This window comes from Xenopus laevis, chromosome 6L (genome assembly GCF_017654675.1).
Source record: "Xenopus laevis strain J_2021 chromosome 6L, Xenopus_laevis_v10.1, whole genome shotgun sequence".
Taxonomy (NCBI): domain Eukaryota; kingdom Metazoa; phylum Chordata; class Amphibia; order Anura; family Pipidae; genus Xenopus; species Xenopus laevis.
The window spans coordinates 139,730,274-139,746,743 of NC_054381.1; the positions used below are offsets into that span (position 1 = coordinate 139,730,274).

At 39.3% G+C, this 16,470-nt stretch overlaps 1 protein-coding gene across 1 annotated transcript in view; it reads right to left on the reverse strand.

Moving 5' to 3' along the window:
• Window positions 1–11,664, reverse strand: part of laptm4b.L (lysosomal protein transmembrane 4 beta L homeolog) — a 57,515-nt gene extending 45,851 nt beyond the window's left edge. Inside the window, 1 exon segment of the mRNA NM_001127773.1 lies at window positions 11,361–11,664. Within this exon segment, the coding sequence (NP_001121245.1) occupies window positions 11,361–11,459 (99 nt within the window). The 5' untranslated portion in view covers window positions 11,460–11,664.
• Window positions 11,665–16,470: the final 4,806 nt, after the last annotated feature.

Consider the following 16,470-nt stretch of genomic DNA (forward strand, 5'->3'; position numbering starts at 1 on the left):
TATTTTTTTTGCTATGGATTACTGCTCCTGGGAAAATGCCTTTAATTACTATTGGGGACTATTTATCTACATATTTGCAAAATTACGTTGGGTGCTACCATGCTTCAATGAAATACCCCACAACAAATTTGGAAAAAAATAAACAATGAAAGTGTACAGTAAACCAATTGTGGATTTACGCAATAACTAATCTCTTCTCAAACATGGTGGTTCTCTAGTCTTGCTCAACTAGCTGATTGACTTGGTTTCATAATAGCGATGCACCAAATCCAGGATTGGGTTCGGGATTCGGTCAGGATTCTGCCTTTTTTAGCAGGATTTGGATTCGGCCGCAAATGAGGAATTCAGCCGAATCTTTCGTGCGGGATTTGGGAGTTTATCCACATCCAAAATAGTGTATTTGGTGCATCCCTATTTCAAATACACATCCTAATTAGGGTTGCTCCTTTTTTTGGAAAAAAAAAACATATTGACATTTCTACTTCTGCGGAATTCAGCCGGATCTTTCGCGAGGGATTTGGGAGTTCAGCCGCATCCAAAATAGTGGATTTGGTGCATCCCTATTTCAAATACACATCCTAATTAGGGTTGCTTCTTTTTTTTTTAAAAAAAAAAAACAGATTGACATTTCTACTTCTGAAATGATTCCACCCTATTAATCAAAGGTAATTTTTACCCTCAACGCTTGTGCTATAACAGCAGATGGCAACTATAAACCTAACTGGTGGTATCTGCCCTTTGGTCTTTAAACATGGTTGAAGTTACAGAATTACAAGGATAAATTGAGCTTAAAAAAGTCCAAAGTTCAAACCCTAAACCCAGAAGAATGGTCTGATTTAAAGATGCTGGTGTCCCAGGCTCTGAAGGAGAACTAGGGTCCCAATCTAAGTAAAGAAATTACATTAACAGAATGTCCACCCTGGAACCTTCAGCTGTTGCCGGTCTTCCAATAGCCACATCCCACAAACAGCCGTCAGCATAAAGATATATGGGGTATCACAAAGTAAACAGTACAGAATTCTCTTTGACTTGAGGGAATATTTCATTAAACACGCAGACCTCTAGCCACAACATCATAATTCATACAAACCCTAATCCTGGCAGAACATTGGCACTTGTGATTCATTCTCTATAATTACCTGTTTTCTTTAATGATGTTTATGTCTGTGTCTTGTTTATTAAAATATACACAATGCTGAGTAAGAGTCACTGAGCAATGGCATCCGGCACAAAGTGTCCACCTTTGTCTTTTATATTGGGTCTTATAAGTTGTTTAGAATTGTATTCAATGCATCTAGGTGCACAGATAGAGCCGGCCTAAAAGAAGCATCTGGCACATGATAGCACAGCCTTTTCTTCTAAAAATTAACACCCATCACAGATTAAACAACCACCTAAACTTGCTGCACTGCCAACAGTAGGATTAGTAAAACTATTGAAGCCCCCTCCCAGCATCACTTGCCCTGGGGATCCAATAGACCCAGTATTTTCTCTCCCTCTAGTATAACTTCTCCTACATCTCCACACATTGCTGGGATATAGTGATCCGTTTACTAACAGAACCTTTGAAAGAACTAATGATAATTTTATTCTAATAACTTTATTTATGAAATAATCCAAGCAAGAGAAAAGGAAGCTGGAGGGTAGTGAGATGTTTTTAAAGGTCACATATAGCTGTAGGCAGGAAATGTTTCTTTTAAATGAAGTGAAAGGGGAAGATGTATTAAGCACAGCCTAACGACAAAGGCCAAACTAATTTAGATTCCATTAGATGCTATAAGAAGCTGCTGTGATGATTCTCTTTAAATAAACTCATTCATCCTGGATCTACTCCTATCGTGCTCACATTCAAGAGAAGTTACCAACATGTGAAGCCCTATTTCTTACACTATCTTTAGAAGATCATATTAATTTTATTTAGCGATATCCAAGACCAGATTTACATAGTGAGTACCCTAGGCCCACCTCTGCTTGTCACTCCCTTTCCACATGTGCCTGGAGGTTGGGGTGTGGTAAATTTAAAAAAACGATCAAATCTCCTGCATGTCCCCGGTGCTTCAGAATCAATGCAGATGAGTCTGGCCGGCATGCCACCCCTAAAACCCTGCCACCCTAGGCTCAGACCTTTGTGGCCTTCCCACAAACCCTTACTGTATGCCAGGAGGCCCTTTGGGCTATTGTAGAACACAAGCAGTAGGCTCTGTGTGTGTGTCTCTATATGTGGGCCAGGAACTCTTTAAACTATAAATTAGCTTCACTTTATTATCAGCATTATTAGTCTTCTTACCTACACAACATGTAGGATAATTAGCATCATCAATATAGCATAACAACAGTGAATCATAACAACATTTCTGGCAACACCGGCATTACTCTATCCACAAGGTCTCCATGTTGGGAGCCATTAGCCCTTCAACATTACTAGCATTGTTTGGCCATTAATTCCTAGAGCTAGACAAGCTATAGAATAGAATATTTGGCTTTCTCTAAGGGACATCTCTCTCTCTGCAGCTCTTTCCCTCACATCTGGTTAGGGCCCAAGGATTGGACATGCCCCTTCCTGTCCTTCCTAATATACTATAAGATTTTAACTTAATCACATCCTTTTATGGAATACAAGATGTCTTACAACACAATCAACTGGCCTTCTTGTACTTTGCATATTTGACTGCATTATTCCGACATCTAGAAATGCTAGAGCTACTTTGTCACCCCCAATTACTTTCCCTTTCCCAGTAAATTAATTCATTTCATGTCCCTGTAATAAATCAATAAATGCAGATTGGGTTGGATTGAACTGTTGACATTTCTCAGTTCCATTGTCTCTATTAATTCCTCAGCAATATACACTTCACTCTGTAATTAACCCGACTGCACTTTCCTAACTGATTTATAAAGCATAATTAAATGAGCAGTTCCATAATAATCTGGAACTGTTTTGTGAGTACAATTTACAGCTAATGGAGCATAGATTTCCATTCAGTTGAAATGAGAGCAGCTATGCATAGCAACCTGTTAACTAATTACATTTGTAAGATTACATATATAATAACATAGTTAATATATGACATTCAACCCTGTTGTTTTTTTCCCCATCATTACTGACCTACATAGGTTTCATAAGCTTATCAGTACTGGATAGACCTCTAATCATTGTTAAAGATACTTTTCCTAAAATGATCAGTCTTTCTTCCACATAACCTGGCTACCTAGGCAGGTCCCGTTCTTTGACTTTATCCATGAAAAATAAGTTTAAGTTATCATTTGGATAACACACCGGGGTCAAAGAAATTTCAGTCATGGGTTGCTCCATCACTGGATGACCTGACGGTCCAGCCAGGCTGATAAAAATCGGATTGACCATAACTTTTATTCTCATAACTCGATAATTCTAGGATTGGGCAGGCCATGCATTGTACCCATTCTTTACAGAGTTAATGAATCTTATGTATAAACCATGTAATGTCTCATTCTCATCATCACATCGTAACATATTTTTACCATGTGATAATGTAGTACATTGGGTTACTTTGGATTGGTTCAAAACCAGATCTGGGATTCAGCAAATTTCTAGTTAAAATTCGGTTCCTTTTGCATCATTGAGAGAACTTTATTACTCGCTGAATTTTAGTGGGAGAATTTTAGGCAGAATTTTAGTGGCAGAATTTTAGGGAGGCATGCCACCCAGCCACATCCCAGTGGGTTTGGAAGCACTGAGGACGTGTGGAAGATTTGTTAGCGCTTTAAAGGATAAGTAAACCTTTAAAATAAGTGAATTTAAAACTGACGAGGGGGCTAGTCTTAGCACTTTTGCAATGTACATTCATTATTTATCTTCTTTTAATTCAAAGATATTAAGGGATACATGTGCTGTTAATATGAATGAATTTTGTTACAACAGCGCCACCTGCTGGTCAGTTTCCCACCAGTCTGACCACCAAGTAGTCAAGGAAGTTGTCAGGAGAAAGAGGCTGCTCTGATGTTCTTCTGCTTAGGAAAGATTTGAGAAAGGTTTCTAATTGTTTTCCTAAGCAGAAGAACATCAGAGCAACCTCTTTCTCCTGACAACTTCCTTGACTACTTGCTGGTCAGACTGGTGGGAAACTGACCAGCAGGTGGTGCTGTTTGAACAAAATTCATTCATATTAACAGTATATGTATCCCTTAATATCTTGGAATTAAAAGAAAATAAATAATGAAAGTAAATTGCGAAAGTTCTTAGAATAACACTCTCAATCAATTTTATATTCACTTGTTTTAAAGGTTTACTTATCCTTTAAATCTCCTGCAGGCCAATCCCAGTGCTCCCGACCCAACGAGATAAGACTTGCGCATGTGTGCTCGTACATATGAAGGGGAGGTGAGTAAGGGGGATAGGGGTGATGTGCAACCAGTGGTCCTGTCCTAGGATGCCCTATGTATAAATCCAATCCTGCTCACAAATAGCACACACACGTATATATATATATATAGACAATTACAAGAGTCCTCAGCACTTTTAATTGTCTATATGTATTTTGTGGTCACAGCCGCCTAATGGTTTTAAAAACTAGTGGTGAGCACAACTTTCCCATATATATATATATATATATATATATATATATATATATATATATATATATATATATATATATATATATATATATATATATATATATATATATATATATATAGTCATACTATTGACCAGCACTCACCATCAATCCATCAAGTCCCGGGTGCTACTCAGGAAGAGCATACAGTAAATGAAGTTAGGAGCACTCATGGGTATCATGAAAAATAGAAGTTTTATTGGAGTTTTAAAAACTACCCCACATCAACGCGTTTCAGTTCTCTTTGAACCGTCGTCAGGATGCTCCTAACTTAATTTACTATATATATATATATATATATATATATATATATATATATATATATATATATATATTTTTTTTTTTTTTTCTATAAAACTGAGCTATAACTGAACTGAGATATAATGGAACTGAGCTATAAACAGGTTATCAAGATCTCTGCCACCGTCCCTTTACTGTGCAGTGCTATGGACAGACTGGAAGATACACAAGTATGGAAACTCACATTATTTGCAAAGTATATGTAAGCACCCCAAAATTCCTTCTGCTGCTCTACCACCCTAAGAAAAAAGGGAAGGGCATGCTGTATGCAGAATAAATATAGGCATGAATATAGATGTCTCATTTACAAGAAAATTGTACTTTGGGTTCAGTATCCCTTTAACTTTATTATAATCAATCAATAGCCATTTCCCATTGTACAGCTCTGATTAATAATTGAGTGCTTTTAAATAAAACACAAAGCAAACTATATTAATTTGAAATGGACAGTGCCAATAAAAGACGCCTATAAATATTCATATGGGAGGTAGGACTAGTGTAGGTTAGATATGTGTTACACTGGCACTGCAGGAGACAGAAACAAGCACTTTAGACTTTCATCTCCGCTGACCGATCAATAAAATACGCCGACCGCTGTGGAGGCTTCCATGCTATATCAATCAGCACACTGCCCTTTAATGGCGCACGACAACCTCTGCCAGTGTTGGGTCACTTCCAGTATTGTCTCGCTGATCTATTTGGTTTAATGAAATGTATATGAATGCCCTGATCCCTAGTTCAACCCTAGAGCGTTCGAGTGATGGAGGAGATTCCTCTGAGAGCTACATTTTTCTGCCATGACATTTATTAGGTATAAGGCCACTATACAAGTGCAGAATTGGGCTTAGAATGGTGCCGGCATAGCACTGGCATTGTAGCCCTTTAAGAATCCTAGCAAAGAAAAACTCATAATCCCAGGAATGCCCACAGGCTGGATAGAGGGAACACAGAATATTTTTAGGGTCCTTGGTACTTGTAGTTCCATAATTTGTCTTGAAGACTATTGTTTTACTAGCAGTGAAATATTCATGATGATTAGAATGAAGGCTAAACTATTGTATTCCCTCCACTAATTTAGTTAATGAGGGTTTAGCTTTGTCACATGCAAAGGCTGTAAGTATCCTAGCAACTCCATTTAAACTACAGTTGTACTAAGGGCTCAGTAGCAGAGCTGTCAAGGGGATTAGTAAGAGCTGCAAGGGCAAAGTCAGGCATATTATATTTGCACAGGAGTCGGGTCTCAGAGGGAAGTGGGTCAGTCTGGCTGGTTTGGTAAAAAAGGCAGTAGGTACATCAGTATGGGTAAGGAGGAGGGTCAAAGATGTGTTGAGTTGTGAGCTAATGTCAGCATCGGCTGGGCAGCTTACTACTTGGCTAACACTGCTATCCCCCCAGAGAGCTCAGTTGGAATGCTGGCCAAAGTTCTCCTTCTCATCTCTGTGTATGCGCATTGCATTACTTCTACTGGACTGGCACATAAGCAGCTCCACTCCCTGATTGGCGCATTGTACTGTGCATGTGTTAAGTCAAAGCACCACAATGAACCTTTGGGACAACAGACGTCACTGTAGTACTTGTAAAAAAAGTGCTAAGGCCATTGAGCCTTTAACCAAGAGGGAAAAGGAGAAATGAGGGGGTTAGGCCCGGAACTGGCACACCTCACTTTTCTTGCTTTCTGGAGTTCCATGACCTGTATAAACTTTCACTGTGTGCCTTTATATGTTCCTCAATGACTTATAATACCCTTATCTTTTACAATAGGGGGTGTGTTTATTCTAGAAGAAAGTGAATCTGAAACTGTCCCAGCTTTTCTTGACTCCATCCATTGCTCTTTGAGAATTAATAAGCCTTGCTAAAAATGTATCCACTCTTCTGTGAACCCACAACATCTACCACTATATTCCACCACAGCACCCAAACATGAAACATGTCATGTGATCTCTGGAAAGGCATGTGTCCTACCTAAAAGTCAACTGGTAACTAAGATACTTGTGGTTCCATGTCCTGCATGTTTTTACAGAGAAATCATATCTTCAACTGAAATAATTCCATCTTGGTTGCCCTGTCCGCCATAATATAGATCCTCCATCCCCTTAATTTAGTTAGTTCTCTAGCCTCTCTCTAGTTAGATCCAGTTTGTGGCATTTGGGTACTAGTGCTAGGTTGCCCTTATGCCAGGTTAGAACCCACCTCCCCAAAACGATGGAATTTAAGAGAGGAGACCTCTTGTATCCTTATGCATATATACATGACCAAGGTTGGATTCTCAGGTATCTTTACCACCACAATAAACAAAAAGGCCCAGTATCATATGACTTCTTTTGTTTTTATCCCAATCCAATGAAATTGATCTTCCGTACAGTATGGGAGGAGGGCTGCCAACGCAAAGGCCTTTTGTTATGCCTGGGACATAATTACATCCAAGCACACGGAAAATGCTTTAGTGTTGCCTTGTAGAGAGCAATGACACTTACAAAGCATAATGCTGGGTGTGTTCAGATTACTCAGCAATGTGATACACCCAAAGAAACCTTCCATGGAACGGTCGGCCAGTAAAATTGATATAATGTGGCCTCTCCACTTTACTGTAACTGTATCAGGTGCTTCCTTGTTGCCATAATCTAAATTAATATCATCTAAATGAATTCCCACTGCTGTGCTAGTAAAATGGATATTGGAAGTGACAGATTTTATAACACCATCATTATGAAGCTGTAAATGGCATTCCCTACCACAGGTGAGTCCCTAGGTTTTTCTATACCCTGTCCAGGGAAACGCATGAGTCAGATGATTGCTTTCAGTGCTCAACCTGCAGATGGCTGAAAAAAAGCTAATCACCGATTGGTTGCTATAGGTTACTGCCCAGGTGCAAATTTGCCCAGTGGTTGCAAATGAGCTGAGCTGTTTTATTATTTACGGTTTTTGAGTTATTTGGATTTTTATTCAGCAGCTCTCCAGTTTGCAATTTCAACAATCTGGTTGCTAGGGCCCAAATAACCATGCCTTAAAGGAAAACTATACCCCCAAAATGAACACTTAAGCAACAGATAGTTCATATCATATTAAGTGGCATATTAAAGAATCTTACCAAACTGGAATATATATTTAAGTAAATCTTGCCCTTTTACATCTCTTGCCTTGAGCCACCATTTCGTGATGGTCTGTGTGCTGCCTCAGAGATCACCTGACCAGAAATACTTCAACTCTAAGGGGCCCATTCACTAAGCTCGAGTGAAGGATTCGAATGAAAAATACTTCGAATTTCGAAGTATTTTTTGGGTACTTCGACCATCGAATTGGTTAAATTCGTTCGAATTCGAACGAAATCGAACGAATCGAAGTAAAAATCGTTCGACTATTCGACCATTCGATAGTCGAAGTACTTTCCCTTTAAAAAAAACTTCGACCCCCTACTTCGGCAGGTAAAACCTACCGAAGTCAATGTTAGCCTATGGGGAAGGTCCCCATAGGTTTGCTAACCTTTTTTTGATCGAAGGATTTTCCTTCGATCGTTGGATTAAAATCGTTCGAATCGTTCGATTCGAAGGATTTAATCATTCGATCGAACGAAAAATCCTTCGATCGATCGAACGTTTAGCGCTAAATCCTTCGACTTCGATATTCGAAGTCGAAGGATTTCAATTCGAGGGTCGAATTTCGAAGTATTTTTTACTTCGAAATTCGACCCTTAGTGAATCTGCCCCTGTCTGTAACAGGAAGAAGTGTGGAAGCAAAAGACACAACTCTGTCTGTTAATTGGCTCATGTGACCTAACATGTATAGTTTGTTGGTGTGTTTGTGAGTACAGTGAATCCTACGATCCCAGGGGGCGGCCCTTATTTTTTAAAATGGCAATTTTCTATTTAGGATTACCCAATGGCACATACTATCAGAAAAGTATATTATGAAAATGGTTTATTTACATGAAGCAGGATTTTACAAATGAGCTGTTTTATGCAATATCTTTTTATAGAGACCAACATTGTTTGGGGTTATAGTTTTCCTTTAATTTGAATAAGAGACTGGAATATGAATGGGAGAATCCGGAATAGAAAGACGATTAGTAAAAAGTAGCAACAATAACACATTTGTGGCCTTTGAGAGCATTTGATTTTTAGATGGGGTCAGTGATCCACATTTGAAAGCTCGGACGAGTCAGAAGAAATTATTAAATTATTAAAAATCTAAAAAAAAGATTTTTTTCTTAAAAAAAACTGCCCATTCTATAACATACTACAAGCTAGTTTAAAGGTAAACTATCCTTTTAATCTATACGTTTCTGGAGTGTGGGAGGAAATCAGAGCATCTGACAGTGCCCATCAGTTCCCAGGCTGGCGCCAGTTCTGGGCAGTGTTACAGGGAAATATTAGAGAGAAACAATTATTTTTTTCTTGATTCTGCAGTGTGTATTCCAAATAGATTGTTATGTTTGCATTTTACATCAAATTAAGGGAAGTGTGAGCAGCTGGCACAAAAAGTGGGTACATTTTCCCTAGAAAACCCACCAGAAGATTCAGATAATCCACACTGGCTTGTGGAAGTGTAACCGTCCCATTATGAAAGCAAAGACAGGCCTGTGCTAATGTGAGCTCAGCCCTGATACAGATTAGTGAGCTCCAATAGACAAGTCTCATAAATGGGCTTCCACTAGCTCAGCTCTGTGACACGACTGTGTAAAATACTGCGGTTTTAGTTTAAAGCAACAGGAAATATAAAGGCATATTTACAGCTCATCCTACCATATGCCCTATACAGGTATCATAGGATCAATGATCTGGAAGCACAATATAATACAGAAATAAATACAGAAATACTATTTAAACAAAAATATTTTAATTTAATTTTAGTGAAAGATTGGGGGCCCCAAGCTGTCATGGGAAAACATGTTTTTTTCAAAATACATGGGTTAATAGTGCTGCTCCAGCAGAATTTTGCACTTAAATCCATTTCTCAAAAGAGCAAACAGATTTTTTTTATATTTAATTTTAAAATCTGAATTGGGGCTAGACATATTGTCGGTTTCCCAGCTGCCCCGGCCTCGTGTTTTTATACGGTCATGGAAATCCTCGATGAGTTATATTCTTATAATACACAAAAGCTATGAATATCTTGTAAATTATATCCTTATTAGTAATGGGCGAATTTATTCGGCAGGCGCAAATTCACTGTGAAAAGTCATCAGCGAAAATTCAACGTTGTCCAAAAAAATGGACGCCGTCTGTTTTTTTGGACGTCGGCGCATTTTCGCTGGTGAAAAAAAACGGACGCCGGCATCAAAAACACGATGCCGGCGCCGTTTCACAAATTTTTCAGCGTTTCACAAATCTCGCTGGAAATTCGCAAATTTTCCGGAGAAGGGAAACTCCATCAATTCGCCCACCGCTAATCCTTATAAAAGGTGAGTTCTGATGTCATCAGTTATAAACAGTGAGTTCGGATGTCATTTCTGTCACAAGACTCACTGAAATTTGTGTATAATAAATAAAGTACCCCCAGTTGCAAAATATAAGGCCTTCGGCCTCGTGAAACTCCGGATAACTTACAATATCCATATATTTTACAAGAGAGGGGTACTTTATTCACTATATAGTTTACAAAAGGGGGTATTTAATTCAACTGAACTTGCAGAACCTCTGCTGACCAATTCCTACTGGTCCCTCGGACAAATCCCTTCTGGCTGCAAATATTTACTCAGGCTAGGAGTTATAACTGTATGTGTATCTGGCAGGTGCACACACTGAAATGCACAAGAGCCTTGTAAAGAGACTGCCTTGCGGTTACTCACTCCTGCCCCACACAATGGAGTGGGCTCGTTATTTCAGATGGGTTAGAGTACTTAGTAAGCATTGTGCATGAGCAAACAGCCAGCGCTGCAGGGAGATTTCCATCTATGACGCAATTAACTAAAGGAAGCATTGCCCTACTGATTCACTGGAAGAGCAAAAGCCCCCTCCGTGTGCATTAAAATCTATCTAAGCAGAGCTATAAGGTTTCCCAAAATGTTTGATGTATCCCGTTATCCAGAAAGCTCGAAATTACGGAAAGGTTGTCTCCCATAGACTCCATTTTATCCACATTTAAAAAAAAAATGATTTCCTTTTTCTCTGTAATAATAAAACAATAGCTTGTACTTGATCCCAACTCAGATATAATTAATCCTTATTGGAAGCAAAACCAGTTTATTTAATGTTTACATGATTTTCTAGTAGACAAGGTATGAAGATTCAAATTACGGAGAAATCGATCTGGAAAACCCAAGCATTCTGGATAACAGGTCCCATACTTGTACTATTGTACAGCCCTGCGGAAAATGATTGTGCTTTATAAACACCTGTTTGTAAATAATAATAACAATAAAAGGACTAATGGCAGAATTCCGATTGCATCAATATTAGCCGCCCAGTCACATCAGCTACAGAATGGGGTGTTTTCCCCCCTAATATAAGATGATTGACAGAGGGTCCTTACCAAGTACCACACTCCTAGGATGATGGTCCCGGTGCGCACATGACAGCACAGGCAACAGCTGTTGGAGTAAAATCGAGCCCATGGCGACTGCATCTTCATCTTTCTGAATGTTTGGTGTCTATCACTCGGCAGCAGGAACATTGATCAGTATCAGAGGATAAGACGCCTGGTTCCCTTGCTGCAAATGGGGGGCATGCAGCTTTCTTCAGTGCAGGAGAAACATCCAGCTTTGGCCGGTGCACATGCAGACTAGGAGTCAAGGGTAACACAAGCACGCAGCAGCAGCATCAGCAGTCATATCCGCAGGATTCTCCTGTTTAGCAAGTAAGCCCAACGCTGAGCCTATAAGAACAGATTATGTGACGGATCATGCATCACCAAAAGCTGTAGCTGCAGCCCCCTCTAGTGGGAAGATGGTGGCACTCTGCTGCATCATTTGATTGGATTTACCCAATTACAGGTATGGGACCTGTTATCCAGAATGCTAGGGACCTGAGGTTTTCTGGATAACATAATTTCTATTTGGATCTTCATACCTTAAAGGACCAGTAACATCAAAAAAAATTTTTAATGTGCCTTGCTCATCGGTTCCAGCCGCGGTGCAATTACCAACAAATGGAAATGGAACGCGTCGGAAATGGAATTCAAACAAAGCAATTCGCCGGCAGTTGTTCCTGGGCAGCCAGCAAGAGGGGAGACTGGGCCAGGAAGATACGGTGCCAGTGCGCAGGGGCAGCAGTAAGAGATCAACCGGCTCAAGAGGCGAAGGGCAGCAGCAGCATCCAGAGCCGGCTTTTAATGTCCGGACCTTCCCGTCCTGTACCCATAGATCTGGGATAATTAGCGAATGCAGAAGGCGCCTTGGGGATGTTGGTAATTGCACCGCGGCTGGAACCGATGAGCAAGGCACCGCAGATCTGCAGAAAGTTCATGCTAGAAGCGCTGCTGTACTACAGAAAGCACAGAATGTGGCAGCTAAAAGATCCAGCAGCAGAGAGCCAGGGAGGAGAAATCAAGTGCCGCTCAATGGATGGTCGCCCTTTCGCCGTTTCTGTACAAGACAGGAAGCAGAGTTTCTGTAAGTTATTTCTTAATAAAGACTTTTTTAAAGTATAATTTGTGTTGGTGTTTTTTTTTTTCGTTGTGTACTAACGAATTTTTTAAAAAAAATTTGATGTTAGTGGTCCTTTAAGGGTAGAACAACATGAGCGTTTTTCAACAGATTTTGTGGGTCCGATTTTATCTGATCCTCCTTGCAACACCGTGCAACAAAATCTGATGCCCCTAGGTTAGAATATAAAGTCGGATTAGATATATCGGATGGAGTCTTTAGTTCATGCGTTAACATCCGTCAGTCAATATATTTCAATGAAAAAAGTCTTTCCAACACCATCCGTTTTTATCTTGTCGGATTAAGACACAGCATGCAAAATTCACATCCGACAGTTGTGTCGGATGGAAAAATTTTACATGTAGTTTACGCATCCGATTTTTGTACCAGTCCCATAGTATTTTAATCCACACAACAACATCCAACTTGTAGGATGCGTTATGTTGATCCAACACCATCCTACAAAAACGGTCGTGTAGTTCTACTCAAAAATCATGTAAACATTCGATAAATCCAGTAGGATGGTTTTGCTTCCAATAAGGATTGATCAATCAATTATCAGATGTCCCACTAATAAGGGCTCTTACACATGAGCGTTCTGACCTGCGCTCCCCTGCGTTCCGTTTTTTGGCGTTCAGCCGCAGGGGAGCGCAGGAATAGACGCAAGTCATTATTTGAAATGGGGCTGTACTCACTCAGGCGCGTGTAGGCGCCGAACGCAGGAAAAATGCAGCATGTTGCGTCTGAACCTGCGTTCGGCTCCTACACGCGCCTGAGTGAGTACAGCCCCATTTCAAATAATGACTTGCGTCTATTCCTGGGCTCCCCTGCGGCTGAACGCCAAAAAACGGAACGCAGGGGAGCGCAGGTCAGAACGCTCATGTGTAAGAGCCCTAAGTCAAACTCTTAAGTATATAAAGTGCCGGTGCTTGAATTTAAAAACTAAAGTGTAATATGATATTGTCTATATTAAATTGATAAATAATTATAATTAGTAACTAATAATCACGTGATATGTGGTGGAGCTGTCCCAAATTACGAGACCACAATCACGGTTACCCTGCCTTCTCCAGCTTTGTGGTGTACCAGGGATAGAAAATACTAGGCAGCAGCTTTTGGGACAGCTCCACCATTCTTTATATCTGTTTTCCTGAACTTGAGCAGGTGGCCATAAATTTTTCCATTAATATTAAACCATTGACTCCTTTTCTGTCTATATATCGCTTTTATTTGGAATCCAATCTATTTATTAAGTATTGCACAGCACTTTAGATTTCTTGGTATTAATTAATTAGTTTATTGATGAATTCTCCATGAATTGGTGCTCTGGTGTAATGGATTAAATATTGCACAGCACTTTAGATACGTGATATTAATTACGGTATCTATTTAACCTTAAATTAATTGGAGCTCTAAGTGGATTTTAGTATTGCATAGCATTTTAGAATATTTGGTACTAATAGCCTAAGGGCTCTTACACATGAGCGTTTTTACCTGCGCTCCCCTGCGTTCCGTTTTTCAGTGTTCAGCCGCAGGGGAGCGCAGGAATAGACGCATTTAATTATTTCAAATATGGCTGTACTCACACAGGCGCATGTAGGCGCCGAACGCAGGTTGAGACGCAACATGCTGAATTTTTCCTGCGTTCGACGCCTACATGCGCCTGTGTGAGTACAGCCCCATTTGAAATAATTAAATGCGTCTATTCCTGCGCTCCCCTGTGGCTGAACGCCGAAAAACGGAACGCAGGGGAGCGCAGGTAAAAACGCTCATGTGTAAGAGCCCTAAGGATGAATTGTTAAATTGACGTTGGAATTCAATCACGTGATTATTGGTTACTAGTTTGAATTATTTATCAATTTAATTTATTAGACAATATTGTATTACACTTTAGTTATTAAATTCAAGCACCGGCACTTTATATACTTAAGAGTTTGACTTATTAGTGTGACATCTGATAATTGATTAGCGATTAATAGACTAATATCATTATTTGTGGAGTGATCGTCCTATATCATTAAAGGTCAAGCGGGGTTCTTTCCTATCTTCTTTTTATAATTATCGGTACTGACATAGATCAGACCTTTACTTTGACCTGGTGGTTTAAGTTATTATAAGGTAACAGGGGTCGCAATCCTTTTACTTCTTACAATTGCAAATTGTCTCTGACTATCACTCTCTACAATCGACATCATAGTAAAGGTTAATTTAAAGGTGAACAACCCCTTTAAAATTGGACTGGGGCTTTAATTTTGGTTCATCGTCTCTATTCCATGATCTTTCTATCCAGCAACTGGAAGAGAAAAAGCCCAGTTATCTCCATAAGGAAATGTTGCATTAGGCTTTGACATGGCGGCTTGAATAAAGGCAAAAAGGAACTTGGTAGAAAATTGTAAAGATTTTCCAGACGTCTAAGGCCCGGAATAATCCGAGGCTGCTGGGAGGAAGGAGGCTGAGAAGGATTAGAGGCCATTTGTCTAGTTTACAGGCTTATAGCTACAGACTTCAGTAAATCTGCTTGTGCATACTATTATGGAATTCAGCGGAACCCCTGCAGCTCCGGGTGTGGGGGACATCTATAAAGTAAACATATACAAAGCCGACAGCAGCAAAGTGCATATTCCAGCCATAGTTGCTTAGGAAATGTTTCAAAGGAATATTACAATATGTTATTCCTACCAACCTTTTAACTGCTCTTCATGTTTTATAGTTTTTGAATTACTCGCCTTCCTCTTCTAACCCTTTCCAGTTCTCCCATGGGGGGGTCACTGACCCCAGCAGCCAAAAACTATTGCCCTGCGAGGCAATATTATTAATAAATAATATTATTGCTACCATACTTTTTATTACTCATCTATCCATCCAGGCCTATCTTCCGTTATCTCATTAAAGGTTGCTATGGTAAACTGGACCTTAGCAACCCCATAGCGGTTCTAATTCTGGAGCTTCTGAACAAAAAAGCTGAATTACTCAAGAAATTTATTTATAAAAAGGTCAATCGAAATCATATTAAATGGGGTGGTTCACTTTTAAGTTAACTTTCAGTATGTTATAGAATGGCCAATACTAAACAACTTTTCAATCGGTCTTCATTATTTATTTTTTATAGGTTTTTAATTATTTGCCTTCTTTGTCTGACTCTTTCCAGCTTTCAAATGTGGGTCACTGACCCCGTCTAAAAACAAATGCTCTGTACACATGTATGGTTATTGCTACTTTTTATTACTGATTTTTCTATTCAGGCCTCTCCTATCCATATTCCAGTCTCTTATTTAAATTAATGCTTGGTTGCTAGGGTAATTTGGTCCCTAGCAACTAAATTGCTGAAATTGCAAACCAGAGAGCTGCTGAATAAAAAGCTAAATAATTCAGAAACCACAAATAATAAAAAATGAAAACATAATGCAAATTGTCTAAGATTATCACTCTCTTCATCATACTACAAATTAATTTAAAGGAATTATTCATTATAAAAATAAAAACTGGGTAAATAGATAGGCTGCGCAAAATAAAAAATGTCTCTAATATAGTTAGCCAAAAATGTAATGTATAAAGGCTGGAGTGACTGGATATGTAACATAATAGTCAGAACACTACTTCCTGCTTTTCAGCTCTCTAACTCTGAGTTAGTTAGTGACTTGAAGGGGGACCATAACTGTTGCTTTTAAATCTGAGCTGAATGCGGAGGATCAATTTCAAACTCACTGAACAATTATGTCCCATGTGCCCCCCCCCCCTTCAAGTCACTGACTAACTCAGAGTTAGAGAGCTGAAAAGCAGGAAGTAGTGTTCTGTTATGTTACACATCCAGTCACTCCAGCCTTTATACATTACATTTTTGCCTAACCAACTATATAAGAAACATTTTTTATTTTGCACAGCCTATCTATTTACCCAGTTTTTATTGTCACACTGAACTGTTCCTTTAAAGAAGAATTTAACCCTAAGGTTAAGAAAAACCTAAGATGGCATTTTTTTTTGCTGCTCTATACAAATGGT